The 27,151-nt window shown below is 56.0% G+C and overlaps 10 protein-coding genes across 10 annotated transcripts; 6 read left to right on the forward strand and 4 right to left on the reverse strand.

Annotated features, from left to right (window-relative positions):
• Positions 1-1,039: 1,039 nt before the first annotated feature.
• On the reverse strand, positions 1,040-3,799 carry J3D65DRAFT_615078 (uncharacterized protein). The gene has a single exon (XM_066799287.1). It carries the CDS (start codon positions 3,434-3,436, stop codon positions 1,193-1,195), a length of 2,244 nt encoding a protein of 747 aa, XP_066659113.1. The 5' UTR covers positions 3,437-3,799; the 3' UTR covers positions 1,040-1,192.
• On the reverse strand, positions 3,583-4,496 carry J3D65DRAFT_229957 (uncharacterized protein). Its single transcript, XM_066794669.1, has one exon. The coding sequence runs from the start codon at positions 4,333-4,335 to the stop codon at positions 3,730-3,732; it is 606 nt and encodes a 201-aa protein (XP_066659114.1). The 5' UTR covers positions 4,336-4,496; the 3' UTR covers positions 3,583-3,729.
• Positions 4,497-9,354: 4,858 nt separating this feature from the next.
• J3D65DRAFT_230040 (uncharacterized protein) lies at positions 9,355-11,997 on the reverse strand. Its single transcript, XM_066794670.1, has 2 exons — positions 11,496-11,997; positions 9,355-11,421 (listed from the first exon to the last, which is right to left on the reverse strand). Coding segments are annotated over exons 1-2 (1,857 nt in total). The 5' UTR covers positions 11,498-11,997; the 3' UTR covers positions 9,355-9,566.
• Positions 11,998-12,754: 757 nt separating this feature from the next.
• Positions 12,755-13,555, forward strand: J3D65DRAFT_230369 (uncharacterized protein). Its single transcript, XM_066794672.1, has 2 exons — positions 12,755-13,440; positions 13,480-13,555. The coding sequence occupies exon 1, from the start codon at positions 12,976-12,978 to the stop codon at positions 13,378-13,380; it is 405 nt and encodes a 134-aa protein (XP_066659116.1). The 5' UTR covers positions 12,755-12,975; the 3' UTR covers positions 13,381-13,440; positions 13,480-13,555.
• On the forward strand, positions 12,990-16,177 carry J3D65DRAFT_230415 (uncharacterized protein). The gene is made up of 4 exons (XM_066794673.1): positions 12,990-13,440; positions 13,480-13,873; positions 13,958-14,016; positions 14,077-16,177. The coding sequence occupies exons 2-4, from the start codon at positions 13,486-13,488 to the stop codon at positions 15,694-15,696; spliced, it is 2,067 nt and encodes a 688-aa protein (XP_066659117.1). The 5' UTR covers positions 12,990-13,440; positions 13,480-13,485; the 3' UTR covers positions 15,697-16,177.
• On the forward strand, positions 16,079-17,617 carry J3D65DRAFT_615085 (uncharacterized protein). Its single transcript, XM_066799288.1, has 3 exons — positions 16,079-16,545; positions 16,678-16,778; positions 17,071-17,617. Exons 1-3 carry the CDS (start codon positions 16,506-16,508, stop codon positions 17,455-17,457), a joined length of 528 nt encoding a protein of 175 aa, XP_066659118.1. The 5' UTR covers positions 16,079-16,505; the 3' UTR covers positions 17,458-17,617.
• On the reverse strand, positions 17,529-19,099 carry J3D65DRAFT_615087 (RNase P subunit p30-domain-containing protein). Its single transcript, XM_066799289.1, has 3 exons — positions 18,796-19,099; positions 18,689-18,747; positions 17,529-18,641 (listed from the first exon to the last, which is right to left on the reverse strand). The coding sequence occupies exons 1-3, from the start codon at positions 18,869-18,871 to the stop codon at positions 17,820-17,822; spliced, it is 957 nt and encodes a 318-aa protein (XP_066659119.1). The 5' UTR covers positions 18,872-19,099; the 3' UTR covers positions 17,529-17,819.
• A 114-nt stretch (positions 19,100-19,213) lies between these two features.
• On the forward strand, positions 19,214-21,171 carry J3D65DRAFT_615091 (kinase-like domain-containing protein). Its single transcript, XM_066799290.1, has 6 exons — positions 19,214-19,444; positions 19,498-19,593; positions 19,659-19,837; positions 19,907-20,017; positions 20,067-20,570; positions 20,619-21,171. Exons 1-6 carry the CDS (start codon positions 19,426-19,428, stop codon positions 20,706-20,708), a joined length of 999 nt encoding a protein of 332 aa, XP_066659120.1. The 5' UTR covers positions 19,214-19,425; the 3' UTR covers positions 20,709-21,171.
• A 138-nt stretch (positions 21,172-21,309) lies between these two features.
• J3D65DRAFT_691159 (valyl-tRNA synthetase-like protein) lies at positions 21,310-25,157 on the forward strand (the record flags this gene model as incomplete). Its single annotated transcript, XM_066803916.1, has 5 exons — positions 21,310-21,340; positions 21,404-21,571; positions 21,689-21,856; positions 21,912-24,103; positions 24,153-25,157. The coding sequence occupies 5 exons, from the start codon at positions 21,310-21,312 to the stop codon at positions 24,705-24,707; spliced, it is 3,114 nt and encodes a 1,037-aa protein (XP_066659121.1). The 3' UTR covers positions 24,708-25,157.
• On the forward strand, positions 25,158-26,985 carry J3D65DRAFT_230264 (uncharacterized protein). The gene is made up of 2 exons (XM_066794671.1): positions 25,158-26,686; positions 26,745-26,985. The coding sequence occupies exons 1-2, from the start codon at positions 25,265-25,267 to the stop codon at positions 26,853-26,855; spliced, it is 1,533 nt and encodes a 510-aa protein (XP_066659122.1). The 5' UTR covers positions 25,158-25,264; the 3' UTR covers positions 26,856-26,985.
• The last annotated feature ends 166 nt before the right edge of the window (positions 26,986-27,151 follow it).

A 27,151-nucleotide genomic window follows, 5' to 3' on the forward strand; every position in this document is an offset into this window, starting at 1 on the left:
CACTCTGTTCCGTTCAACATCCACTCGTCGAGTTTCCAGCTTCAACCCCTTTGCCAGTCAAGCACGCACATTGATTGTCAATGTGACGATGTGGTCAGCTGGTCGGTCCGGGCCGTCGCCAGCGACAAATCTCGCTGTAATGTGGCGACGGATACGCACGCGAGACTACAGTAGCACCATCGGCCTGCACTCTTCCTAACCCAGAAGTCTTTCGACCGCAAGAGCGCAATTTGGGCTATCTCTTGTATCATCCTAGAGCTCGTTTTCGCAGAGAGCGTTTTCGTGTCTCGCGTCGCGCATTCGTCGCGTGCCAAAACGGAGTCAGTGCAGCAGAAGAGGCCAAAAAGACTGTCAACACCGTCAAAAGGGCTAGCTCCCTGCCTAATCGTCTCTCTCAACGGCCGGCTATTTCTGCCGCCGCAACTCCCGCTTCATTATCCCTGCGAGATGCGTACCCTTCATTGTTTGGGCCTGGCCTGGGGACGCTGTTGCCTGTGGGAGCCACTGTTCCAGAAAACCTTCGAGAGCCTCCACCTGTTACAGACCAGTGTGTCGAATTTTTCTCGGCAGGCAACCGGCCCGGCCCGCTCCAATTGACAGTGACGCGCCGGCGTCCATGTTGGCTAGGCTCGGTATCTCAGGATTCTGCCAGAGACTGGGATGCCATGAGTTTTGAGCGGTCCCCGTCACCAGCGCCGGCGACCCTCGGCCAATGGACGGGACATGAACATGTTTTCCTTTGGTGTTGATCGACGCGGTGTGGGTGAAAACACCATCATCACAGCCACCACTGCCTGCCACGCAGTTATGATATCCACTACCTCCGGTTGCGTTGTCCCTTTGGCCTCGTCAGCCAGCAATGTCATGGGGTCGCTTCTCTAACAATCATCGCGTCGGTGAAAACCTCTGCTTTCGCGCCGACGTCGCGAAGAAGCGCCCTCGACCGCGGTATCCCTCTGCCCCAAATCTTATAGGACCGTTTCACGTTCCGGCAACAAACACGCACCACGAGGCCGGAAGAACGGACTCCGCGAGCAGTGGGTACTTTCTCAATTGTGCTTCAGAGTCTCAGAAATGCGCTTTTTCTTCTAAACCAATGGTATCATGGACATTCGCCTCAACGCCTCGTTCCGACCGTACATCCGCAACCTGCAGTTGCCTACTCGAGAGGGTAAGAGTCCTGCGCGCTCCCTTACAACATGCCGCCCGCACTCATGACAAGTCTTCGCAACCTGGTTCGCTGCCCCTCGGACGGACGCGACTTGTGTTTCTTTTCCGCCGAACCCGAAGTGTTAATACTCTTGCCCCTCAGGCTAGGGCTTCTCCTCAAACTAATGCGGCTTGACCTCTTACTTGACGACGCGTCCTCGTCACGCAGCTCGACCTCCACGGCGCCCATGCCACCGCTCACGACGCTTAGACGATTGTGCGCGAGCGAGCTCGTCGTGGTTCCAGTCGAGTACCTGTCTGACGTAGACTTGTCCACATCCCCTTCTTTTCCGGCCTCTGCTGGGGCGCCATGCCATTCAGACCCCATGCTGCTGCGGTTGGACTTGCTCACGGAGCCTTCGTCGTCTGAAGCCCCGAGCCAAAAGGAATCGATCGTGTCCTTTTCGCACTCGGTGGTCGGAATCCAATCTTGGAAGTACTGGGCCAAATCATCGAGGGCACACTCGTCACTTGCTCGCCGCTCAAACGTAGCTTTCGGGTCGAGGCTGTCGAGGGCGTCTTGAAAAGCGTCGAGTGACGCGATTCCAACAGGCTTGCTAGGGGCCCTGGGCCAGAGCCCGTCTACCTCGCTCTTGGCGGCGGCTTCCAGATCATCGGCATTCGCCGTTGCTTTTCTCTGGAACTTGTTGAGACGAATGGGCCCTGCCACGTACACGGTCCGCTGCCAGGCCGTTTGCTCCGGCGGAATGACTGTGACGACAGAACCACTCCTCAGCCGAATTGAGGTCGCCGACACGCTACTCGAGCGCGATGATTGCGCTGCTCGCCTTCGGGCCTTGTTGAGCGATGAATGCGAGGCTTGAGCCCGAGGGGCTGGAGTGCGGTGGTTTTGAGCTCGTGGTGTGGTGGGTGACAATTCGTCAAAGTCGGCAATGAACGACAACGCGCCCAAATCCAGGGCTATCGGTGTTATCGGAAAGTCGGAGATTCTTGCGGCCATCGAAGGGGCTGGATCGCTCAGCGTCTCCAAACTGGGCCTCCATGGCTCGCTTGAGGCCGACGGTGCTCTTCTTCCGGGCGTAACAGCAGCCTTTGGGCTCGGGTTCTCGCTCCCATCGCCCCGACTTGGTGCGTAGTACTCTCGCGGAGTCGGCATCATACTCGATGGCCTTGCCGGAAGCCGCCTATCTTTGAAGGCAGCAACATCTCTAGGTGGGCTGCTCGTCTGCAGCGCCTCCATTTGCTTGCTCTCCAGCATCTTCTTTACTCGTGCTCGCTCTCCAAAACCAGCACTAGGCTTCCTCATAGACGTGCTGGACGAGTACACGCACTGCCTTCCCTCCGCAGCTCTGCTCGCCTTGTTTCTCTTCCTCGTGTCCACCACTCTGACTCCTCCACTCGCCCGAGCGCTTATGGCTCTCTTCGGGGCCTCGATGATGACGCTACCGAGACCTTCGAGGCGCAGGAAACGTGCCGGTGCAGAATCTGTCCGGTACAGGTAAGATGGTCGGCGACGCTCGACTGGCCTGGATCTTCCTCTCTCGCTCTCTATGCTCTCCGAGCTGCTTCTCGTCCTGCCGCCTGCTCTCCTGCGTCTTTCGGCGAGGGCAACTCCTCCTTCACCACGAACAAAGGTTGCGCTGCGAGGCGAGCGCCGTAGTTGCTGATGTGGCCAGTGGCCGGAGCTCAGAGTCGTCGTTCCTTCCCTTTCCTCTTCAAAGTCGTCTTCGCGCTCGCTATCGCTATGACTGCTGCCCCCTTCTGCGTCTTCGTATTGGTCACTCTCGCTTTCCTCGCTGTCACTCACCAAAAACGCGCCAGGAGTGACTGGAGTATTTGGTGGATTACCGGCGGTCTGAGCCAATACTGCCAAGGCTGCTTGGTCGAACAGCGGCAGGGGAAGAGGAAGACCGGCAGAGACGGGTGGAGTTGGAGGCGGCGAGTGTGCGGGTTGAGAACCAGAGTGATGAGTCGAGGGAGGCGGCGGTTGTAAATGAACCGTCACAGGTGGAGTAGAGGTGGCGGTGGATGTGGGCGTGGTTGAGGGAGCGTTCAGGGGAGGACTGACGCTGGAAGATCTCGAAGGTAAGTCTGATCCAAGGCCCTGTTGGTTTGGATGTTGTTGGTCTTGGCGGTGTTGCTGGTGATGTTGCGAATGTGGTAGGTTTTGGTGTGGCCATGAGACTGAGTTGGCGGGCGAAGCGTGCCGCACAGGTGAGTCGCGTTGTGGAGAAGGCGACAGTCTTTTGTGTGTTGAATGTTCCATTGTGGAAGCGCTCGTGATCCAAGGTAAGTCAGAGACACGTCGTTTGTTCCAGCGGCTTTGTCTCGTCTGAAAGAAAGGAATGCGGCCGCAGACGTAAATGCCTTGTTACGGCAGCCCCAGCGACGAGGATCAAAGGTAGGTCCCCAGGCACGATGCTGTCAAAGGGAACGCTCGGTGATTGGCGCAGTGGTGTCAAAGGCAATGGCCCGTCGTCTCGTCGTTACGCCTCTTTCGTCGTGTGCTCCGAAAGGAGGGTCCCTTGAAGAGTGAAAAGAACAGGCTAAAAATGGCGATCAGGTACAAGCAGGGTCGATCGGGAACTTGGTTCTTTCAATTGGGACGACCGTCCCTGCGGCTGTTTTGTTTAAGAGGTCTACAGGCAGCCAGCCCGCCTGGTCTTCTGGTTCAAAATTGCCGCCGACTCGAGAGCGTTGGATGGCGCAATGGTGGGATGAGGCGGGGAACGATGGCTGAAGGCGCTGCTGCAGCCGTCCGCGACCGTCGTCAAGAGCACACACTCGAATCCTACGGAAGGGACCAGACGAGGGCCGTGTTGTCGCGCTGCGGGTGCGGCGGTGCGTGCTAGGCTTGGTTCGTGGCGCTCTTCTAGGCGCTGATGACGAAGCCCAGCCAGCTTTTACTCTCGATCGATTGCGTGCACTTGGGGCAAAGTGTGGAACGCCAAAATGAAGGGAACAGTGGAAAAAAGGGGGAGAGCAAGAGGGATCACCGCCTGGCGCGGAACTGATAGACGGCGGAAGAAGAACTGAAATCTCAAGCGACACTGCGACTCGTCGTCTTACTATCGCCATACACTGTAAGAGCACACTGCAGCACCTGAAACGAGAGAAGTTGGGTGGAGTGGAAAGGAGAGCAAGAGGAGACGACCAGGTTTCCATTCTTTCTCCCTCGACAACGCACGCAGCTCCGAACAGAGACAAGACACCATCCTCTGGGGCTCGTCGAGTCCGCTTGCAGCAACCGGGCACCACACAACCTATAGTCCAGCGGTGCCGGCGCAGTGGTACCTTGAACGCGACTCGATTCGAATTCCCTCCGCTCCGCCTGCCACCTTCTCTCACCACGGCTCCTCTCCACCCACTTGATTCCACCCTCTTGGCGGCGGCGTACGCTCGGTGTCGCCGTTTGGCGCCCTAAAAACGCACCCACAGGGTCGACTTCATTGTAGGTTATTGCCCCGGGAATGCGCCCTCGTCTGTCTTACCGGGACGGCCTCACGCGCCTCGCGCCGTCGGACGGTCCTGCTCCTCTCCATCTATCTCTGCCATCTTGCCATCTTGCATCATTTACTCCGACGGCAGGCTCCGCGTCCGGTTGACGCGCTTGGAGTGTCCTTGACCAATCTGCGCCGGGCGGATTGATGTGTAGCGAGAGCATCATCCTCCGCTCCTCTCCTCTCTCGATTTCATACGACTGCTTGGCCCCCGGTGCAACACCTACCATCATCGAACGAAAACCACCGCGCCATTGCCGCTCTGGGCTAGATCAGCTCGCTTGAGTCGGCGCCTGTTGCTACCCTATCGGCTTGGAATGTGCATCTGCGTTCCTGGCCACGGCAGGCGAACTGTTCTGGGCATGGCTGGGTCCTGTTCTGGGCGATGCTGGGCGCGTTTGATGCGAGGCTCACGCGATGCTTTGCCCAAGAGCGCGGCGTGCAAGTGACAGCTTGGCAGGCTGTCGTCCGAAAGTCTTTGCTTCAACACCCAGTCGCACTGCAAACTTCTTTGGTGTTTTGGGTTCCAACCAAGTCGTCTCGGTGGGATAGATCATGATGCGGGCTTGTCATGCCAAAATCTGTTACACAGTACCTGCAGCATGCCATTCCCCCGCCCTCCCCTTCCCCCTTCCTTCCTTCACCCCGCGAACACCAAGGAATGGATCGATCAACCAAGGTATTGGGACAAGACTGACAACACCCCAGAAGGGTCTGTCAATGTAATCACCCTTATCGCGATCTGACTATCTTGACCTCGACCTCAACCGTCTTCAGTCAAGCGCTGCAGCTCTTATGCGCATACCATGTTTCTTTCAAACGCCGAGGACGCTTCTGGTAAGTGGAATGGGGGCAGAAAGTACTGTATCACATGGTGGAGAGAGAGATATGATCAATTGCTCGAAGAATACTTGCTCCCGCGAGAAGCATGGACCTGGCCGGCTCGTGCTTGAACCCGCCTTCCTGGACTCAATGGCGGCAGCTTTTGTCCTTCCTTCGGTATTCCCGGTCGAGCTGGCTGGCGTGATATTCCTCAATCAATGCCTCCGAGCGCCCATGCTACAAGCAACAAAGAAAGCCCAGCAACGAAAGTGATGCATCAAGGAGGATCCGACTTGCTAAACCACCAGGTGTTGCTCAAAGAGCGGAGGAGACGAAGAATCGTAGAGTGTCTCTCCAAAGGCCAATTCCGTCACCAGAGACAATATCTGTCGACGTTGCATTATCGCCTTTTTGCTGTCTAGCATCCGCCCGTACTAGACTGCGCAGTAGCGCCGTGCTCTGTCCTGCCTCAGGTTTTGCGCTTCCCGTCGCACAGACAAGTAGGAAAATGTAACGAACGGGAAATTTATTGATTGGGACGGAGCGGACGGGCCAGCAATGGCCGTGTGTGGCCTCATTTCTCCATCCGGAAGCGCGATTTCTCTTCGTCTTTTTGGGTCTAGAAACGGATATCTCGCTCGCGCCTCCTTCGCTCGGCTGTTCTATTAGCCCTGCTTGATACTGGATGCATTTGAGTGTCCACGATATGAGCATTGGGGCGGCAGGTCTGCAGGAGACCCGTCGGTCTTGTCTGTTGCCGTGTTGGAGTGGAGTTGAGCTCGCGTGCTTCGCTGAGATTTTACTCTAAGAGGAAACTCCCGACTCTTTAAATGCCCCCGTCGTGTCTGGAATAGTACTGCAAAACCCGAAGCAGGGCGCCGACCAAAAAGAAGCGAGGACTGAAACGAAACACGCGATGTCAGGCAAGAGGCAGCGGATGCGCCACCGCTCTATTCGCTCTTCACGCCCGGCTGAAAAGCAATTTCGATTTCGACCTCGTCGTCTAGACAAGCGAACGCGAAATTCTCCACCTCCTCCTTCTTCTCCTCCTCCTGATCCTAGCGTGGGCGCGCTCCTACTCTAGCAGAGTGGGATACCTGGCTGCGCCGGCGCTTAAACAATGCACCGGATGGGACCCTTCCTTCGTCTCCGCATCTCGAGAGACGGTAGCGAAGGGATGGGGTTTCCTCGACTCGTTTGATCGAATCCGACGGTTGCCTGTATCGAACGGTGGCCAGACGATCTAGTCGGCCTGGCAGATGGCCAGACAGACAGATGGCCGTTGTCTCGTTGGAACGCTCCTCCTGCCCGGCCATGCATCGCAGATCGAGGCAGTCGAGCAGCGGTTGGAGTGGGGAGTTGCGGACTAGGCTGGACAGTCTTGACAGTCTTGTCGGCGTCTGTCCACGGTGGTCAACTTCTGGCATTAGGCGCATGCTGTATGATCACAAACGACAGCCTGTGTCTTTGCGCTGCAGAAATAGCTGTCATCCGCTGTCAACGTCGATCGTGAGATCTTTCCAACCATCTAGCATTCTTTCATGTCATCTGCAGGTCAAGCGGTAAGTCTCCCAGCACCACAACAGCACTCGAAATCCTACCCGTCGACGGTAGTATGTGGCAACAGAAAGCTGTTCGAAGCAGGAAACCCACGACGTCCGTCAAAAGCATACATGTCAAAGACTCAACAAACAACACCGATCTTCTTCCCTCGCCATCACGACACCAGTCAGTTGCGCCAACCGGCTGTGGCACAAAACAGAAATGCAAATCACAACCGCCACTCCACGAGAGCCCACGCACGCTGCTGCCTCTGCCTCCTCCCGACCCACAACCAAACATGCCGTCGTCGTTCAGCTGGACGGGAACAGCCATAGATCTAACCATCCAGTCAGACAGCGTACCAGGTGCAGCAGATGCTGCCTGCTGCTAACTAACTGCCTATCCATGTGGCTAGGCGAGGTGTGGCGTCAATTCCAGCTTGCTACTTCTGCCACGTACCGATGCTTTACTGCGCGGGTGCTGCCGCGAACGGAAGTGGGACTGGAGTTGTTGCTATCACTTTTCCTTCGGAGATAGCCTTCATCTCTGTCTTCTTATTTGCTTCTGCTCTCCGTCCTTTTCTCCTTCGCCGCGATTCGTCCGTTCCTCGCCAGATAATTTTCTAGATTTTTGATCTTCTTCCCCCGCTTTTGAAACATCAACAACCACTCAGAAGGAACTGGAAGAGGCTGGAGATGGAAGCCCGGAGAAGAAGAGGAAGAAAGACTAGACGGGAAGATGAACGACTCTACGGCTTTTATCTCTCAGGGCTTTTCATCAACCAGCAAGTTTTGTCAACACGAGTTGCGCATCTTACGAGGTTTGTTGACCGAGCACACCCGGTCGAATTATCCACATGAATTTCCTCTGCCGCTCGTCTGTGAGGCATCTCTTTGGTATCCCATCATTCAGTCCAGCTGCATAAATTATCAGAAAAAACTCTACCATTCATCCCGGCAACCCCACATGTCTTCATCTCCATCTCCACCGCCATCCTTATCCCTCCCCTTAGCTCGCTCTCGAACACTCTTCTTCTCGAGAAACCTTGCACTCCTTCATCTACACATACTACTGTATCCAAACCCCCACCCGACCAAGGCCCCGACATGCGACCAACTAATGCACGCTCGAAGGCATGCATACCCGCCCACCAGCGCATCCTTCCCGTTCCGGGTATGCAGGTACAGGTACCGCGCGAGATGAGATGACGCGGGCGGTGAGTCGCTTTGCCACTGGCGCGGGAGGGGACGGCAGCGGTGTGTGTGGGTGTGGAATGCATGAGCGAGAGATGAGGGGTTCGTGGGAGAGCGAAGGCTCGTTGTCCTCTGCATTCGATATGCTTTGGTGCGGCATTGAACTCCGGTTCCACTGAGGCTCTTCAACCAAAGGTGTCGGCTTCAACATCCGCACATTTCAGGCTGTTTCGAGCTCAAGGCTGTAGAAATGGGGACGACCAGACGTATAATCAAGAAACATGCAGGGCAACCTGCCCGCGACCAAGCTTCCGGCAAGCACGCCGATCACCATCCCTTGCGACGGGAAGCAGAGGGGAGAGAAGGGGACCTAGGCTTAGCTGGGAACCGACGACGCAGGTACCCGCGCACCACTACAGCACGCTACGATTCTACTCAACGCTGGACCGTTTCGCCGTGTTGTTTGTTGTTTCTGGGTGAAAGTTAGCATCGACATGCGCGCGACCGATTCTCGCGAAGGTCCGCCTCTTCTGTAAATATCAACGAACGACGGAAAAAGTCCGTTTTAAATAGATTCAACGAAAGACTTGTCCATTCAATCGCTCGCTCGCCAAAGAGCATTTCAAAATCGACTATTGAGGGTATGCTATCGACCTATTCGCCTGCCTGCCTGTGCACCTGTCTGTCCGCTTCAGAGAAAACGAAAGTAAGTGACGGGCAGATGTGGTACGCCATCCAGGAACGCCTCGCTACCGCAAAACGCCGCACGCATACCACGCACCCATCCATCCATCCATCCATCCATATGCGACGACCGACCGCCAAACCGAACGAAGGACCATATCCACCCATGTCGCCCGCCGTCACAACCACCGTTCCACACCCTGTCCCAAATCCGACCATTTTGAGGTGGTAATGCCCCACCAAGACGCCGTTTGCGCCGCAACTGATCGACCGCCAATCCCGATTCTCCGCGAGGACTGGACTGTTGAGAGTTTCCGCCTTCTATGAGTTTCGTAACGAAGGAAAGGAGGAGAAGGGAGAAGAAGACAAAGGGAAATTAAAGAAAGACATTACTGCCGCCGAACGCGCCCTATTGACTCGATCCGCTCGCTGGTGCTGTACTGAACGCAATGCAACGAAAATTCAAGAATGCAAAAGCAGAAGAGAGAAAACGAGAGGGAGGGGTATTAGAAGTGTAAGGGAATGGAAAAGACCTGGGTATTCTCGAAGCAACGCAATGCAAAAAAAAGCAAGGAATGCTCGCTATCTGTACCGGCATGTAAAAGAAGTGGGTTGGCGGTGGGAGACCTAGCGAGCTCAGAGCAAGCGCACTAGCTCACTTCGGACTGACCGAATTCATCAACGCGTCCATCGCTGCCGAAGTCTGTTGCGCCAAGGGCCCCGAGAAGCACGAGTCCTTGCGGTCGCCGATACTGCCTCGTGCCTTTTGCGACGGAGGAAGCTCTGGGGCGCCGTTGGAAAGGTGGGGACTGGCGCTGGCGGTCCGCTGGTCAAGCGCGTCGACTCGCTGAATGCTAGTAGTAGCTTGTCGACTAGGCGAAAAGATGCCGAGCCCAGAGTCCTTGCGCAGCGTGGGCTGCTTCAGGTTGGATGCGATGGATGGCTGTGTCCACAGATTGGTCGGCGAGGGAGTGTCGACGCAGGGAAGAGAAATCTTGGATTCTCCTGTCGAGGTCTTGGTGAGCGGCTCCAACGACGAGCTTGAGGTCGTGCGAGTGGCAAGAGTGGATCTGTCAGACAGGACGGAGTCTTGGGAGCTGTTGGTCTTCAAGCCTGGGCGGCGAGGTGTGCCCTTTTTGCGCTTCATTTTTGATGCCGCAGAGGGAACTCTTCTCTTGAATTGCCTGTTGGGAGTGTCCATCCGAGAAGGCTTGACTGGAGATGTCGAGCTGGGAGGGGTCTCGAATCCCGTCGTTGAACTTGCAAGCTGCACAGAAAGAAGCGACAGCGGCGGCGAAGGAGGGGTCGCGAGAGGGTTCTCCGGCGTTTGCTCTCCCTGTGGTCGAATGGCCTCCCCTTCATCGGTGCTGGGAGCAACCGGTTCTCCACGAGAAGGCTTTTGAACAAAGGACTTCATTCGCTTGACGTGTCCCGTCACCAGCGACAAGCTTGCGACTGCAACGGATCCAGAGTCCTCGCCCGACTCCGAGCTGGCCGTGATACGAAACTCTGGAGGAGGTGGCATGCGTCCAGCCTTGTCGTAGCGGCCAGTCACAGCTGGCTGATCCAGCGGCAACACAGAATGTCCAGGGCCATGGTGAGATGTGAAGCCTCCAAGTTTTCCGCTGAAGAACCCGGCACGCTGAATCTGCTCTCCATCCATTTGAACAGGCGGCTCGCGGATTGAATCATTTTCTTCGCGGTCAATCACAGCTTGGCGTTCTCCAGCCCGCTTGCGACCTTTGCAAAGGACTGCCTCGGGTTTGTCGCCCCGATCCCACATGTTCAGCTCTTCAGTTGTAGTTCTCCGATAGTGTCTGCAAAGGCGTTCGTGGGTAGTGTAGGTAGAGCAAGCGAAAGGATACCAGTGCGCGTTTCCCCGGACAAATGGAGTCGGTTCGAAATCGAAGCGAGCGGCATGAATTGAGACGAGAGATTTGACCATGCCGAAGTAGACGTCCTTCATGCTGCGCGTGGGCTCTGAAAAATCCAGCGGCGCATAAGTCAGGCTGATGTTGTCTTTGATGCGAATGTGAACGGGCCATTCGGCAGTGATGCCGGTGAGCTTTTCATACTCTGCGCTGTTCACGACGACGCAGAAGCCGGCATAGTTGTCCTCGGTCTTGTTGCACTTTTCAATCGGGTCATCACTGTAGCGGCGGGCGTAGATTTGGCTGAAAAAGAACCAATTCTCTCGGCGGTAGCTTGGGCCAAATCGCTTCAGGTCCTTGGTAGCTGCCCAGTAGACCTTGATGTCGCGCTTGCCCAATGCGCGCAGGTATGTCGCATATTGTGTCTTTGCGTGATCGATGCACCAGAGCAGCTCGGGCTGGGAGGCTCCGCGCTCCTTGGCCTGGTGGTTGTGGTGAATGATTTGGACCAATTGGTGAAGTTCATGGTCGGTGAGTGGGCGCGCAATGTAGTCGGCCAGGGTATGTGAAGCGTGAGGGTGCGTGGCCGCAACGACTGAGGTCAAGAGGTCGAGCAGGTGCTGACGCTCGACACGGTTCCTGAGGGGCATGAGCGACAAATATTGGTGAAGCGCGCGGCGGAGCGCGGCGGGAGCAAGGCGGGAGGCGCTTACATTTTGGGAGAGAGGTCGGTGGGAAGGAGCTTGTTAGGTGTGCAGTTTAAGTTGTCAACATGTTAGAATGGCGAGAGGGCGCAATCGTGTGAGAGGGCGGTGGGAGAAAGAGATTGTCATGGTGAGGGCGAAGTAAAGGGCTTGGGAGAGAGAAACGTCTACGCGGAGGAGAAGCGCAGCGCAGCGCCAGAGACGAAGCAGTAATATTTCAGCGCCCACGCCCACGACAGCCCACTACAGCACACCACAGCACAGCACACCACCCTTGAGCAGTGCCTCAGCGACCGGATCCGTGGTACGGCTGCCGGCGGCGTGTGGAATGGAAAGTCAAGTTTAACGCGACATGGCTACCAGCCAGCGCCATTCTTCAAAAATCAATAATGCTGCCCGGTAGCAGCGCATAGAGGGAGGGGCCTTCTAGACGGCGACGGCGACGACGACGACGACGACGCTGCTCGCCCGCGCGTGCGACTTGAGCGACGACCGGGACCTGACGAGGTGACGATGCAGCGGTGGCAACTGAAGCGAGGGAGACGATTGCATGTGAATGGAAGCAGGCACATTACCTTAGCTCTGGCGTCGCCCTTGGGCATCGAATCGTCTGCGGTGGATTCCAGACTCTGTACCTAGGCGGGCCCGTTGAGCAACCGGCCATTCCTGTGCCCTCGACCTTCCCCGGATTCCGCCAACTCGCAGCATCTCAGGGTCCTGTTAGGCACCTCTCCGCATCCCGAATATGGCCATCCAAGCTCCATTTCCGCATCCGACGGACACTTCTCCAGACCCAGTGACTGCAAGAGATGGTCTTGTATTTAAAGCCCATGGGATCGTGCGGGCGTGGTCAGAGTCAGTTTGGATGCCAAAATCCATCGTGCACGGTCGTCGTGGTGTTGCATCCAGATGTAGATGAGCATGGGGGGACAACACCCGCTTCCATGTGCGCCCACAAGGTAGATCGACTGCGCCGTCGCCAGGTTCAGATCATGACGGCGCATGTTGGCCCATGTGCTCTGCTGGCTTGTGGGTATGTGCTGTGACTGGAGGGACTGGGTGGTGTGGTGTTCCCGCTGCTCGGCGACCCGTCACGACTGCCCTCGACGTCACCTTTTCCCACGCACCTCCACGGTCATTTTGCACCTCTTTTCCACCCCACCCCAGCCAGATCTCGACTGAGCTCAATCGAATCTCCACCTTCGTCGGCTGAATCTCGACCGAATCTCATCTCTTTCGCGGCTCGTCTCTCGACTCATCCTGACCGAACCTCGACTTAACCTCACCGAAACTCGACTGATCTCAACCTTCCTTATCTTCCTTGCTCCTCACAAGCCCACGACTGTTGCGCGCCCCAAGGCGACACGGCTCCCCCACCATCTCGCCCTCCGTTGGACATGTCTCTTCGTGATTGAAGAAATTGTCACCCTGATCCATTCAACCACAGATCATCCAACAACCTCGCCCTGCCTGAGGGGCAATCTTCGTCATGCCGAAGCTCAAGCAAATAGAGTGCAGCATTGCACTGCCGCCTTACCACAAGCTTCTCGACGAGATCCGTCCCGGTTACACCGATGGCTGTGTCGAGACCTTTGTCGCCATTCCCGACGAGCCTAGCGCATTCAACATCCACGTCACCTCCGAAGGCTTCATCGCCCCCGGCCTGGCTGTCTTTGTCTTCATCGACGGAGTCTACCAGTGCATGCGCTTCAGGGCCGACCTGATAGAGGAACACCCTCCCTACACCAGGCGTGAAGATACTGAGATCGACTTCCTATTCCGCCAGAAGGAAGAAAAGATCCAGGGCGAACGCTTCCTTGGGCGCGAATGGCGCTTTGACAAGCTCAACATCGGTGAGCATTTCCGAGAAAGATGCAACGGGCCTGCTTACTGACACCGAATAGCTGCTACCGACGCAAATGCCCACCGCTCCGACGAGATAGGCACCATCGAGGTCGTCGTGCTGCGCCTGCACGGCATGGAGCCGCCCAAGGAGGTTATGGCCATGCATCCACAATATGACGGAGCAAACGACGACTCTGGCCAAGACTCCGGAGAGGACAACTTTGGTGCTGGCTTCGATGGACCATCAGATCGCCGTGGAAGTGACAGGCACACTGGGGTCCCTTTGTCGTTCATCGCTCCGGGTAGCTTGACCGGAACGTCCAGTGCCAGTCCTGTTGGCCCGGTTGGTGGAGCGGGCTATGGTGGTAGCTACTACCACTTGTACCGGCCCCAAGCAGGACACAATTTTCCTGCCCCTGGCATGGCTGAGCCTGCACCGCGAAGGCGATTCAGACCATCTTCAGATCATCAGCCAGGTGTCATGTGGAGGCCTGAAATGGACAGGGTATTCACCGTCGCCGTCTCGACTGTGCAAGAGTCAGGTTAGTCCTCATGCAGTCCTAGGTTTGGGCAGAATGATGGTCCGCCAACTCTTGTCTGGAACCACAACGCTGACATTTCACTAGACTCGCAACTCTCCGAAGCCAACCGTCGTGTCTTGCAAGCAAACGAAAGAGTCCGCACTGTAAGTGATCTTGCTTCCAAGCGTGCTGCACCTTCTAAGTCACTTCGTTCCCGTTGTCAGTCTGGCACTCGTTCTGGACGGGAGCGCCACGTCAATTTCCAGGATGGTTTCCCACAGAATCCGTTTGCGTACAATGCAGAGCCTTGGGCTATGAACAGGTCCCAGTCGCATGCCCGCGAGGATTCGAGACCGTTGTGGAGGCGTGACCAACCCGATTCAGAACTTGCGAGCACCGTGACTTTCCGCGGCTACGAGCGACCGTCGTCCAATGACCAGAAGCATCGGTACAATCCCCGTTATGCTAATGAAACGCAGGCCTCGCACCACAAGAAAGACAAAGGCGACGCGCACAAATCCACGGAGGAGCCAGCTGCAGAGGAGCAGCCCGCAACATTCGACAACTTCAATGATGGACAGGCCGGTGCTTGGGCAAATGAGCAGAAGAACGACGACGGCGAGCCCGTTGACTCGAACTGGCAGCCGGATCGTGGCTCGAACAAAGACGATGGAGGCGAAGGCTTCAACAGTGGCTGGCAGCCGGACCATGGCTCGAACAATGACAACAAGGGCACAGAAGCCGTCCAAAACTCGCAGTCGGACCACGGCTCGAAGAAAGCCAAGTCGCACAAGTCTTCCAAGCCGCCGAGCTCCGTCTCATACATGCACGTCCCTTCTGTTCCCGAAGAGCCCATCGTCAAGTCGTACTGGAAGAATTGGAACAAGCGCCCGGTTTCACAGAAGCACAAGCTTGCTCAGTACGTCGAGGCTTCCAGGGGTTTCGTCACTGCTCCGTCCGAGCTTCCGGAGCAAGTCCCCGAGCGCGAGGCCAAGAAGCGCGGTCTGAAGCACCAAGTCTATGCCGGTCAGGGCTCGGAATACCGCCACCGTCTGGGAGTGCCGGTGTACAAGGACAGCATGGAGAAGCCCTACGCCGTGTTCAGGTTCAGGTACCGGACCAAGGAGACGCTCAAGAAGATGCTCCGCGACAGAGACGCAGACTGGGAGAAGATCAAGAAACGCGAGGAGCAGCAGAAGCTCATGAACTTGAGCAAGGAGGAGCTGATCGAGCAGTTGATGAAGAAGTCCAGCATTTCCGGCAAGAGTAGCTCTGTCAAGCAGGCTGTCAGGGTTGCCTCTGGAAGCGCCAAATCTGCCCAAGTGAGCAACTGGGTTCAGGAAGTAGCCGAAGTTTCAAGCTCGAAAAAGTCCGGAGCCAAGTCGAAGTCGTCTTTGGAGACAGTGACTTGCGATGGCTGCAAGAACATTCTGGCCGACACAGAGAAATGGTGGCACTGCGACCCGTGCAATTTTGACATTTGTCTTTCGTGCGCCGATGGGTCCAAGTGGTGCAGTGACGGAAACCACAAGCTCGAGAAATGGGGTGGCTCAACCGTTGATGGAAAACGCGAGCTCTTGCGCAAGCCGTCCAGCAAAAATGGCGGTTCTCAGTCCGGAAAAGCCAAAAGCAACAACGGTGATTCGCACAATAGCAAGGCGGGCAGCCATCACAGCGGCTCTCACGGCGGCAAGTCTCGCGCTGGCTCCCAGAAAGAGGCTGATAAACCGGCCGAGGCGTGGGTTACGACATCGGGCTTCGACAACGCTGCCACTCAGGGAGGATTCGAAAATGCAGGTTTCGACAACGCTGCCACCACCACGGAAAAGAGAGGCCAGTGGTGAAGCCTCTATTCCTACACGAATCTGTTTTTCATGGCCTTTGCTTTCATTCTTGGACTCGATATCCAGGAAGACATTTGCCTGAAGGGAATGATGGATTGCTTCCTAAGGTCCGGCACTTGGTCGTACACGGCTGGCTCAGAGATGGACTAAGACAGGATAAGAACGACCAGAGATCAAGGCGTTGATGGTGAAAAGAGCGGTGATGATGTCGAGAATGGCCGAGATTGAGTTATGGGTCAACAGGACGTCGTTGTCGTCGGAAAAACGGAGTCGGGCACGGGCAGGACGGGGTAGCGGCGGGGAACGACGGCGGGGACGGCGAAGGACCTGACGGGAACTCAAATAGCGGCTAATGGAATGACATCACCTTATCTCTGGCCGTGACCGCAATCGCTTGTCTCCGCCGACAAATGGCCATGGCTAACGACCACAAGGCCAATGTCCTTTGTGTTGCTGTTGCTGATGGTAAAGAGTCACCTCGCCCTTACTCGTGTCGTGAGCGCCAGCCCGCTCGTCATTGGCAACGGCTGGATGATATGCAAGTATCCCACGTAGACGAGTTACGTCACGCGCCGCGGCGGCGCTGAGAGGAGGGACAGCTCTTTCAAGCTTCTTGTCTCGCCGCCGCCGCGGCGGAGGGGACGACACCTTGGAATTTGAACTGTCTTGGTTCCTGCTTACTCCGCTTGTGCTGCGAGTCTTTACCCACCTTTACTCCAAGCAAGCGCATACAGCGACCAAAGATCCTCATTCATCGATCGACTAAACGAACAAGCAAGCAACACTACACCTCTCTCGCGAAAGCCACCATGTCTTCCAACGACCCCATCGTGTCGACCGGCCGCGGAGGTACGACGAGCCCATCTCACGCCTACCCACCTCTACCAACCTCACCACCTTTCCCCACACAACCCGCGCCATCAATTCTTGCAACGCGCGCATGAGATGTCCATGTGCTGATGCTAAAGCGACCGCGAACAGGCGCCGGAAACATCGGCCACGACCCGCACGTCTACACCGACGGCGCCATTGTGCGCGAGGGCGTGCAGGGTGAGTCGAGCGAGCCCGAGTACTCGACTGGGGTATGTCGCTTTCTATTCCGTTCAACTGTTTGCTTGCCTTCTATTTTCGCTGCTTCGGATTCGTCTTTCTCTGTCACCCCGTATTCCAGGCGCGTCTGGAAGGATGCGGCTTCTTCGTGTGGATTTGCGACGAGCATGCCTGCCTCCACGTCGTGTCGTCTCGTTCGCGGGATTCCTGGGACCAGAAGACGTGATTCTGGGACTTTTCCTCTCTCGTAACACCGCTTCTCCACACGTAGCAAGGTCGCTGTCCACAAGGCAAGCTTCAAGCAGCTAACACCACCCTCTCCAGCGCGGCGGCGCCGGCAACATCTCGACTCCCCGCCACGGGACCCCCGACCCGCACGCTCACGTCCACCACCCGGCCGCCGACCCCTCCTCCGCCGGCCGCCGCAGCACAGACGTCATCCCAGAGCCCGCGCTGCGACAGCCAGGCCCCGACTACGCAAACTACCACACGGGCCGCGGCGGCGAGGGCAACATCCACCGCGAGAAGTACGGAGGACACAGCGGGCCGCAGAAGGAGGACAAGGAGAAGCATCATCACCACGACGAGAAGGAGGGCGAGGGAGAGGGGGGTAAGAAGGGCTTGGGGGAGAAGGTCAAGCATTTGTTGCATATCGATGGTCATGCGAGGAAGAGTGGAGAGAGCAGCCGGGAGGGTACTCCTGGCGCTTGATTGCGTTGGGAGACTGGAGGAAGAGAATGGGAGGGGGACGTTGAATGATACCATGATGAGATTGCGAGGGCGGCTTGAATTGATTACTATTGCCTTTTGTCTCTTGAGAAGTACCCTCTGATAATTGATACCTACGGTCTGATCCTAGCTTGACGTGGCTCAAACTAGCCTGATTACTGTCCCGAGCAAGCTTTCTGAAGTTGCTGAGACGGTGCCTTGCCTCTAACGTGGTCTCGACTCGGACTGGCCAAGTCAGAGCAGCTCAGACGGCAGCGGTGGTGTTCTTTCTCAAAGCGGGCAGGTAAAACAAGGCCCGTTGTTGGAGCATGGTGGTGGAAGGAAGTCCAGTTGCCCACGTCTCTTCAAGACACATCCATCGGCTCCGCTCCAGCGCACTCGTTGGCCTTGCCTGCTCCAGGGTTGGCTGGCGCTTGCCCCTCTGTCCGGGCCTTTTTGGCCTGTCTCTTCAACTCCTGCTTCGACGGTGCCTTGTTCTGCTCTGACGCGGTGTCCCCTTCCACAGCCTTGCGCTTTTGGTTGTCCTGTTTTCCCTTCTTTTGTCCCTTCTTTTCCTGCGCTTGCGGTTCCTTCTTCGCGGGCTTCTCACCGCCATATATCACGTCGACTACGCCTCGATAACTTGTCCGCTTCATCTGCGCGCTGACCGTCACAGCACGCGCCTCTTTTACCAAGGCCTCATGCCCCCGTTCTTGACCAAGACCCCACACAGCCGCAAGGTTGATGACGTCCCATGGTCCGCGGCATCCCAATGCCGACTTGGCCTCGCTGCTTATTATCAAGCCCCGCCCTCTTGATGCGCGAATCAACTGCGTCGCGTTGGTGATGAGATTTCTCCGCGCCGAACTGTCTCGTGCCAACACTCCCGGAGCGTAGCAAATCTCGAATTTGATGCCGCGCTCGATTGCTTGAGAAAGCATTTTGAATTTGAAGAAGAAAGTCAGCCGTTGCGTCATGTCGATGGAGATGATGTCGCAGTCGAGCGTCTGGCAGGCTTGTTGGAGCGTCTTCTCGTCGTTAGGTCGTACAGCGACGATGTCGTAGGCCGAAGCAAGGTTGTTTATGCGGTGGTTGTGAGCCGGGTCGTTGAGGACAAGGGTGCAACGGCGGAGGATGCGCATCTTGGGCGGCGTTGGGAATGGCAGCGGGTTTGGTATTGGACATGACTGGAGAATCAGCATGGGTCCTTGTAAGAAACGTAGAGCAATCATACCAGGTCCGCAGGCAGTTTGCCAGAAAGTGTGTGGGTCAGCGCGACCACATTGTATCCCACTGCGAGACGTCAGATGCGTCAACGCAGGAAAGGCGAGCGCGGCTCACATTCGTCGAGAAAGGCAACGGTCCGCTGGAGCTCGACCTCCTTCGCGGACCAAGGCACATTGAGGTCGTGGAACATCTGGACTGGCGGTCGTGGCGGGCGGTGTTGACGGCGTTGAAAAAGTCCAGGTCTAGAAAGGTCGTGGCGCGCGGTCTGTCGGAGAAGTTTGGGATGGATCCCGAGTAGACTGTGGAAGTGTGCGACGGTGTATAAGTGGACTGTATGGCGCCGTAGTGGGCGTTTTCGCAAGAGATGCGAGAGAGAAGGGAAAGACAATGGGCAGCGACGAGAGAGCAGCGCCAGTGTTGTTCCCGCAGAGGTCAAAACGCGGCTTGAGGCCTGAGGCTCAAAAAAAGCGCGACAGGGATGCCGTCGATCGTCGCGGCCACTCTGGAAACCGCCCCGCCGACGAAACCACCACCCGCGCAGCTGGCAACCCGACCCAGCCTGCACACACACCCCAGCCTCGCTCCATCAAAGTCTTTGCGCACAGCTGGTTGCACCCCGCCCTCGTTGGATCCCTCGTCGCGGTCCTGGTCGCTGCCGTGCTCGTCTCCTCCCGGAATCCTCTTCAAAACACCGCCGAAGTGTCGGACATACGGGTGGAAAACCTGCAGTCACGGGCGCCAAGTATGGCGCGTGTCTACGCAGGTCTGTCTGATACTCTCTCGCTTGCGCTGGAAGACCCGCTGATGGAGACGCAGATGTGAACGCGAACATGCCGCGGTCCTACTGGGACTATGACTCTGTCAACATCTCGTGGGGTGTTTTGGAGAACTACGAGGTCGTCCGGAAGATTGGTGAGCCTCTTTGACTCGACACGGCGGCTGCTTAGATGCACTGGCTAATGTGTGTGCGCCCGCAGGCCGTGGCAAATACTCCGAGGTCTTCGAAGGCATCAACGTCGTCAACTACCAGCAATGCGTAATCAAAGTCCTCAAGCCTGTCAAGAAGAAGAAGATAAAGCGCGAGATCAAGATTCTGCAAAACTTGAGCGGAGGACCAAACATTGTGGCTCTTCTCGACGTCGTCAGGGACAACCAGGTGAGGCACAAGTGCGCTGCTTTTGCGCTCGCATCCATCTCGCAAAGGACAATGGCTTACAGTGGATAGAGCAAGACTCCCTCTCTCATTTTTGAATACGTGAACAACACGGACTTCAGAAGCCTATACCCCAAGTTCCAGGACTACGACGTCAGATTCTATATTTTTGAGCTGTTGAAGGTATGCGATTCTGGGTATTGTGCCAAGACACAAGCGCTAACAGGCCTAGGCGCTTGATTTCTGTCACAGCAAGGGTATTATGCACCGCGATGTCAAGCCGCACAACGTAATGATCGACCACGAAAAGCGCAAGCTGAGGCTCATCGACTGGGGTCTCGCTGAATTCTACCACGCTGGCACCGAGTACAACGTCCGTGTCGCATCCCGTTACTTCAAGGGCCCCGAGCTGCTTGTCGATTTCCAGGAGTACGACTACTCGCTGGACATGTGGTCTCTTGGCGCCATGTTTGCCTCGATGATTTTCCGCAAGGAGCCCTTTTTCCATGGTAATAGCAATGCCGACCAGCTCGTCAAGATTGCCAAGGTCCTTGGAACCGAGGACCTCTTCGACTACCTCGACAAGTACGACATTGAGCTTGATGCTCAGTATGACGATATCCTCGGCCGGTTCCCCAAGAAGAGCTGGCACAGCTTCATCAACGCCGAGAACCAGCGCTTCGTTAGCAACGATGCCATCGATTTCCTGGACAAGCTTCTTCGCTACGACCACCAGGTAAATTCATGTCATTAGCCATCTCTAACTATTTCTGACGAATTGCAGGAACGTTTGACGGCCAAGGAGGCCATGGCCCACCCATACTTCAACCCCGTTCGCCAGGACTGCCTCCGCAACAACACAAACTCTGCATGATCAATTGGTTGCGAGGCTTTGCAGAATCAACTCTACGTGGATTTTTCGTGAACAACAAATCCAAATACTCATAGCGCCTTGGGCGGCCCAAACAGACAGAAAAGCAAGTGCAGAGTCGGCGGGAGAATCATGGGTTTCCCGAACTGCGTCGACCGGGAGCTTTGTGCGAGAAGGATGTCATCCGGACATGAAAGACGTCCAAGGATGCTGAGGAGGAAGAGTTGGAGATGATGAGAGTGGCGGGCTTGGGTTTCTTAGCGCTAATTGTGGATACCATCGAATTCATGTCTTCAGACTCATCTGCCGTTACGGAAGGGAGGATATTTTTTTGAGTGTCACGCGAGCACAAGCGACGCACACCTGCAGGACCGAGGAGTGGATGTGACATGAGGTCGAGGCGCTTACATAAGATTGCCGCCAAGCATCCCGCCGCGCTGGTGTCCCGCCTTCAGAAAGTTGGAGTCACATTTCAATTGTTCTTTTCTCTATCTCCAATTCCACAGCCCAGCGGGCATCATTCAAAACGCTACTAAGAGCGCTCCTCCGGCGCTCACCTTTACTTGTCACTTCTCGCCCGTGGCAAACTCGCGCCTTTGCCAAAATGGCGCATAACCACGCTTCCCACAATCCTAGTAGGCACTTCCGCTGCCATTTACTGCTGCGCAACATGGGCTGATTTGCAAATTTCGATACAGCTGGAGAAAAGACTGGCCCCGCTACTGGTCCCCCACCTCCCGTCTCCAACGAGACTGCGGCGGCCGCCGTCGAGTCGTCAAAGCAGGACCCCACCGGCCAACAAGCTCCAGGCAAGGATGGCGAAGTAAAGGCTGAGGGCGGCGCTAAGCCCAAGACCCCGAAAGAGCGTATGGATGTCCGATAAGATACAATTGGCGCGCGGCGCTGCGCTGAGAGGCCTTTTGCTCCAGCCGCGCCGTTGGGTCAAGCCCGAGCGTGAATGGATAGCTGATTCTGCGATGCAGTCGAGAAGGAGCGTCAAAAGGCTGAAAAGGCCAAGAAGTTTGCTGAGAAGCAAGCTAAGAAGGCCGCTCTTGCCGAGGCCACTGTCAAGAACGTGACCAAGAAGAAGACGACTGGCAAGCAAGAGCTGGCGCCCTACGTTGAGGAGACGCCCAAGGGCCAGAAGAAGAGTTTGTCAATGCTAGGCCCTGTTCTGAAATTAGGCGATGCTAACGTGTGGTTCAGTCCTCAAGTCGCTCGACGATGATTACCACAAGGCCTACATTCCCTCCGTCGTCGAGTCTGCTTGGTATGACTGGTGGGAGAAGGAGGGCTACTTTGAGCCAGAGTTTGGCCCTGATGGAAAGGTCAAGCCTGCCGGCTACTTTGTCATTTCGGAACCCCCGCCAAACGTCACCGGTGCCCTTCACGTTGGCCACGCTCTCGCCACTTCGCTGCAAGACACCATGATCAGATGGAACCGCATGAGGGGCAAGACTGTGCTCTACGTCCCCGGATGCGACCACGCCGGTATCTCGACCCAGAGCGTTGTCGAGAAGATGCTGTGGAGGAGGGAAAAGAAGACGAGACACGACCTCGGCCGTCAAGCCATGGTGCAGAGGATCTGGGACTGGAAGGGAGAATACCACCTGCGCATCAACAACGTGCTCAAGAGAATGGGTGGTTCCTTTGACTGGACCAGGGAGGCTTTCACCATGGACGAGAACCTTTCTGAGGCCGTCACAGAGACGTTTGTCAAGCTGCACGAGGAAGGTCTCATTTACAGGTCAAACCGACTTGTCAACTGGTGCACGTCTTTGAGGACGGCGCTCTCGAACCTCGAAGTCGACAACAAGGACATTGAAGGCCGCACACTGTTGGACGTTCCAGGATATGAGAGGAAGGTCGAGTTTGGTGTCATTACGCACTTCAAGTACCCTATCGAGGGTTCCGAGGAGACCATCGAAGTTGCCACCACGCGTCCGGAGACTATGCTTGGTGACTCTGGTATTGCCGTCCACCCAGAAGACAAGCGCTACAAGCACCTTGTTGGCAAGAAGGCCAAGCATCCCTTTGTCGACCGCCTGCTCCCCATTGTCGCCGATACCTACGTCGACCCCGAATTCGGTACCGGTGCCGTGAAGATTACTCCTGCTCACGACCCCAACGACTTTAGCCTTGGTCAGCGCCACAATCTCGACTTCATCAACGTCCTTACCGATGACGGTCTACTCAACAACAACGGTGGCATGTTTGAGGGTCAGAAGCGTTTCGATGTGCGTTACACTGTCGTTGACGAGCTTACCAAACTTGGTCTGTACGTCAAGAAGGAGAACAACCCGATGAGAATCCCCCTTTGCCAGAGGACCAAGGACGTCATTGAACCTATTGTCAAGCCCCAGTGGTGGATGCGCATGAAGAGCCTGGCGGAGCCTGCCATCAAGGCTGTCCGTGACGGCGACATCAAGATTCGCCCCGCGACTGCCGAGGCCGACTACTTCAGATGGCTCGAGAACATTCAAGATTGGTGCTTGTCGAGACAGCTTTGGTGGGGCCACCAGGCTCCCGCCTACTTCATTCAGGTTGAAGGCGAGAACAACAGCGATGCTGATGACCAATACTGGGTTGTCGGTCGCGATGAGGCCGAGGCCAAGGAGAAGGCGGCCAAGAAGTTCCCCGGCAAGACCTTTACTCTGCGCCGTGATGAAGATGTGCTCGACACCTGGTTCTCGTCTGGCCTGTGGCCTTTCTCAACCCTTGGCTGGCCAAAGCAGACCCCCGACATGGAGAAGCTTTACCCCACCAGCATCCTTGAAACTGGTTGGGACATTCTCTTCTTCTGGGTTGCTCGCATGATCATGCTTGGTCTCAAGCTTACTGGCCAGGTGCCCTTCCGGGAGGTCTACTGCCACTCTCTCATCCGTGACTCGGAGGGCCGCAAGATGTCCAAGTCCCTTGGCAACGTTGTTGACCCCATCGACATCATGGAGGGCATCAAGCTCGACCAGCTTCATGCTAAGCTCCTCGAGGGCAACCTCGACCCCAAGGAGCTCAAGGTGGCTACCAAGTACCAGCAGACTGCCTTCCCGCAAGGCATCCCCGACTGCGGTGCCGACGCTCTGCGTTTCTCGCTCGTCCAGTACACCACTGGCGGTGGTGACATCAACTTCGACGTGAAGGTCATGCACGCTTACCGCCGCTTCTGCAACAAGGTCTACCAGGCTACCAAGTTCGTACTTGGTGGCATTGACGCCGACTTTGTTCCTCGCGAGAAGGCAGACAAGACGGGCAAGGAGACCCTGGCGGAGCGCTGGATCCTGCACAAGCTCAGCATCGCTTCGAGGGACATCAACAAGGCCCTTGAGGACCGCGAATTCGCCAAGAGCACGCAGATTGCCTGGCACTACTTCCACGACGACCTCTGCGACGTCTTTATTGTAAGTCTAGCTGATCAAAATTCATGTGTGGTTACTAACAACATGATAGGAGTCTTCCAAGCCCCTCATCTACGGCGACAACGCTGAGGCGCGCCGCTCCGCCATCGATACCCTTTACACCGCTCTCGAGGGCGGCCTCACCATGCTGCACCCTTACATGCCCTTCTTGACCGAGGAGCTTTGGCAGCGCCTGAACCGTCGTCCTGGCGACAAGACACCTTCTATCATGCGTGCCGCCTACCCCGAGTATCGCCCCGACTTCGAGGACGCCGCCGCCGAGGCGAGCTACGAAATCATCCTCGATGCTGCCGCTGGCGCGCGCTCCCTCATCTCGAAGCACAACGTCAAGGGCGCCAAGAGCAAGGTCAAGCTTGCGAAGGAGGACGCTGAGGCCAAGGCGTCCCTCGAGGACATCAAGACATTGTCGATCAAGGGCTTGAGCGAGGTTGAGCTCTGGAGCATCGAGGAGGGCCCGCAGGGTAACTGGGACAGCCTGACGACAGAAGCTGGCGCCAAGGTGTGGTTGGAGATTCCTGAGAGGCCGGCTACCAAGGCCAAGGAGGTTGCGGATTTGGAGAAGAAGCTGGAAAAGACCAAGGTGTAAAAGGTGGGTTTCACGTTGAATCCAACAAAAGAGGGTAGCAAAAAAATAGCATCAAAGATGAAGGCGCTTGTCGAATGATTAGACGCGATTTGTGGCGAATTTCATCTCGGCGTTAAATCGAACTGGAGGCAACCAAGTGCGTACCAGACAGACCTGAGAGGAGACCTGGAGTGCGTGACTACCCAAGTAGGTCATTGTTCTCAATCGGGCGTAGCGCAGGTGCGCCTTCCTCGCACAGCTACTGCTCCCACAACCTCTTGCGACCGGCTCCAGTCTTCGCAGTTTGACTTCTCCTCTTCGCGCGAGGCCGACAGGGTTTACCAAGGGGCACTCATACACCATCACGTCTCCACCTCCGGAGCAGTCTTACACCAGCACGGCTGAACCTCAGGAGCAGCCATACATCATCACGTCCACGCGTCGGGAGCAGTCGCCAGTCACCTCGCCCACAGAGCTGCTAGCTGTATTTCGCTGGCCAGGCGGCCACGATGGTATGAGTGAAGGCTTCACTTTGGTTGGAACTTTGCTGACCGCTTCCACTTTGGCAACAGCCAGACATGGACCTTGATACCAGACAACCACTTCACTCTCACCAACTACTGCTGGAAATACCTCTGGAGATTCGACTCGACATTTCATCCTATTTGAGCCTTTCTGACGTCGCCAACCTCAGAGCGGCATCCAGGCAACTTGAACGGGAGCTGTACGACCTCTTCATACGACTTTTTGTTCAGACTCCCGCACTCCGCCGTTGGAGGGCCATCCCTGTTGCAGGATTAAAGATCCCATGGACAGAAGACGCGCTCAAAAGGGCTACATTCATCTTGGGGATCAATGGCAATGCCGAGCACGTCAAGAAGCTGCACTTTGTTGCGTACGACGATACGTACACACGCGAGGAGCATTCGTTGCACTATGGAAACAGTGATCGCTATGGCCAGAAATCGACAGATTACGCCGAATCGCGAAGGCAGCTGGTCGCAACAGAATCCCGCTGTGCTGGTTTACTCGAATTCATTTGGAGGAGGACCACCAATGCTACCGCAGTGGTTTTGGAGACTACTTATGACGTTCCCATCATGTCCGAGCACATGGATCTCTATCAAATGGCTGAGTTATACGACCCCCTCCTGGACATCGACCTTCTCTATGACGTCGCAGAGATACGGGAATGCGGGGACGAGGTTTCCGTGCAGGATTACCTCGAATCAGAACGCCTCATATTTGCGTCAGAGTCTTTTTCTCAAGCATTTGCTATGCTGGTTGAGCAGATTTCCAAGGGCGTCAAAGAAATTGGGGACCTACTCATTCGGGCACCTGTTGAAAGGACCGACCGGCCAACGGACCTCAATAACAAAGGCCCAGCCCGAGAGTTCTCCAATCTCGGAGCATCATTGACGAAGCTGCGCAGCTTTGAATATGGGGTGGACTGCGTCGATTACGAATACTCCAATAAGCTTCTGAATGCGACTGGCAGACCGAAACCCCTTATCTCGAGCCTTCTTAGCGCGATGGCCTCAGTCCAAGACTTCGGCCTGGGATCATGTTCGAGTTACAACGTAATTACACCAAGAGCCGTGGGCTCCGCTCTTTCGGCATTTTCCTCTACATGCCTCTCGAAACTGTCTCTTTTCGAGGCAGTCGTCAGTCGCAACGACTTGCTGAGATTTCTCGGCCGCTATCAGAGCAGTCTCCAAGAGCTATACCTTTACAATGTTTGCCTCATTCACGGCGGCTGGGGATCATTGCTTAATTTGATCAAGAGGAGGAAGCTCAAGGGCTGTGCGCAACTTCTTTTTGAATTGTGCAAAAGCGAGAACTTTGCCATCATGTTTGAGAGGACATCAGCACGCTCAGCCAGGAGGCCTTGTGATGATACTCTTTGCTTTGATCAGAACAACAGCTTCAGAACTCGTCGGTATGAAAGGGGCCCGTGTGGAAGGAATGTGAAGTCAACGCCAAAACAGCGCAGACTCTTGGTTCGTATCGCCGCTTGTGCGTATCTGCCATTGAATTTGAAGCTAACATGTTTCACAGGAGATGCTTCCACCTTTACGCATGTTCACGATACAATGGGCTGGTGCCTACTTCGCAAATGAACTGGACGAGACACTCGACAACACCAACGAGATCAGAACCTGGGAATGAGCTGGGGACCCGTATACTTTTGCTCGGAGGTTACTGAGATACATGTGCCTTTGCAAAGACGGTCGCGTAATATGCTTAAGGACAACTGTGGCACATGCAACACCAACCTAGAGGCAGATCATGAGCGTTCAATCGCTTGGGTACATAACTACCATGAAGCATTCGAGTGCCCAGGAGGTAGAGTAATGAGGAGCAATCAAGTGCATGGGAAGTAAAGACATAAGAAGCATCCAGAGGCTTCAACTTGCTTGCGGAAGCCTTAGTTGTGTATGCTTTGAATGGCTTTGGAATACAAG

The sequence above is a fragment of the Phyllosticta citribraziliensis genome, assembly GCF_038025025.1.
Source record: "Phyllosticta citribraziliensis strain CPC 17464 chromosome Unknown J3D65scaffold_2, whole genome shotgun sequence".
In the NCBI taxonomy this organism is placed as follows: Eukaryota; Fungi; Ascomycota; class Dothideomycetes; order Botryosphaeriales; family Phyllostictaceae; genus Phyllosticta; species Phyllosticta citribraziliensis.

Coding starts and splice junctions, on each gene's coding strand:
- J3D65DRAFT_615078 (XM_066799287.1), bottom strand. CDS start 3,436: ATGGAACATTCAACACACAAAAGACTGTCGCCTTCTCCACAACGCGAC.
- J3D65DRAFT_229957 (XM_066794669.1), bottom strand. CDS start 4,335: ATGGAAACCTGGTCGTCTCCTCTTGCTCTCCTTTCCACTCCACCCAAC.
- J3D65DRAFT_230369 (XM_066794672.1), top strand. CDS start 12,976: ATGCCGAAGCTCAAGCAAATAGAGTGCAGCATTGCACTGCCGCCTTAC.
- J3D65DRAFT_230415 (XM_066794673.1), top strand. CDS start 13,486: ATGGCCATGCATCCACAATATGACGGAGCAAACGACGACTCTGGCCAA. Junction 13,874..13,957: donor CTCGACTGTGCAAGAGTCAG/GTTAGTCCTCAT, acceptor ACATTTCACTAG/ACTCGCAACTCTCCGAAGCC. Junction 14,017..14,076: donor CAAACGAAAGAGTCCGCACT/GTAAGTGATCTT, acceptor TCCCGTTGTCAG/TCTGGCACTCGTTCTGGACG.
- J3D65DRAFT_615085 (XM_066799288.1), top strand. CDS start 16,506: ATGTCTTCCAACGACCCCATCGTGTCGACCGGCCGCGGAG. Junction 16,546..16,677: donor CGTGTCGACCGGCCGCGGAG/GTACGACGAGCC, acceptor GACCGCGAACAG/GCGCCGGAAACATCGGCCAC. Junction 16,779..17,070: donor AGCCCGAGTACTCGACTGGG/GTATGTCGCTTT, acceptor CACCCTCTCCAG/CGCGGCGGCGCCGGCAACAT.
- J3D65DRAFT_615087 (XM_066799289.1), bottom strand. CDS start 18,871: ATGTTCCACGACCTCAATGTGCCTTGGTCCGCGAAGGAGGTCGAGCTC. Junction 18,748..18,795: donor CGTTGCCTTTCTCGACGAAT/GTGAGCCGCGCT, acceptor GACGTCTCGCAG/TGGGATACAATGTGGTCGCG. Junction 18,642..18,688: donor GCAAACTGCCTGCGGACCTG/GTATGATTGCTC, acceptor CTGATTCTCCAG/TCATGTCCAATACCAAACCC.
- J3D65DRAFT_615091 (XM_066799290.1), top strand. Junction 20,018..20,066: donor ATATTTTTGAGCTGTTGAAG/GTATGCGATTCT, acceptor TAACAGGCCTAG/GCGCTTGATTTCTGTCACAG. Junction 20,571..20,618: donor TTCTTCGCTACGACCACCAG/GTAAATTCATGT, acceptor GACGAATTGCAG/GAACGTTTGACGGCCAAGGA.
- J3D65DRAFT_230264 (XM_066794671.1), top strand. CDS start 25,265: ATGGACCTTGATACCAGACAACCACTTCACTCTCACCAACTACTGCTG. Junction 26,687..26,744: donor CAAAACAGCGCAGACTCTTG/GTTCGTATCGCC, acceptor CATGTTTCACAG/GAGATGCTTCCACCTTTACG.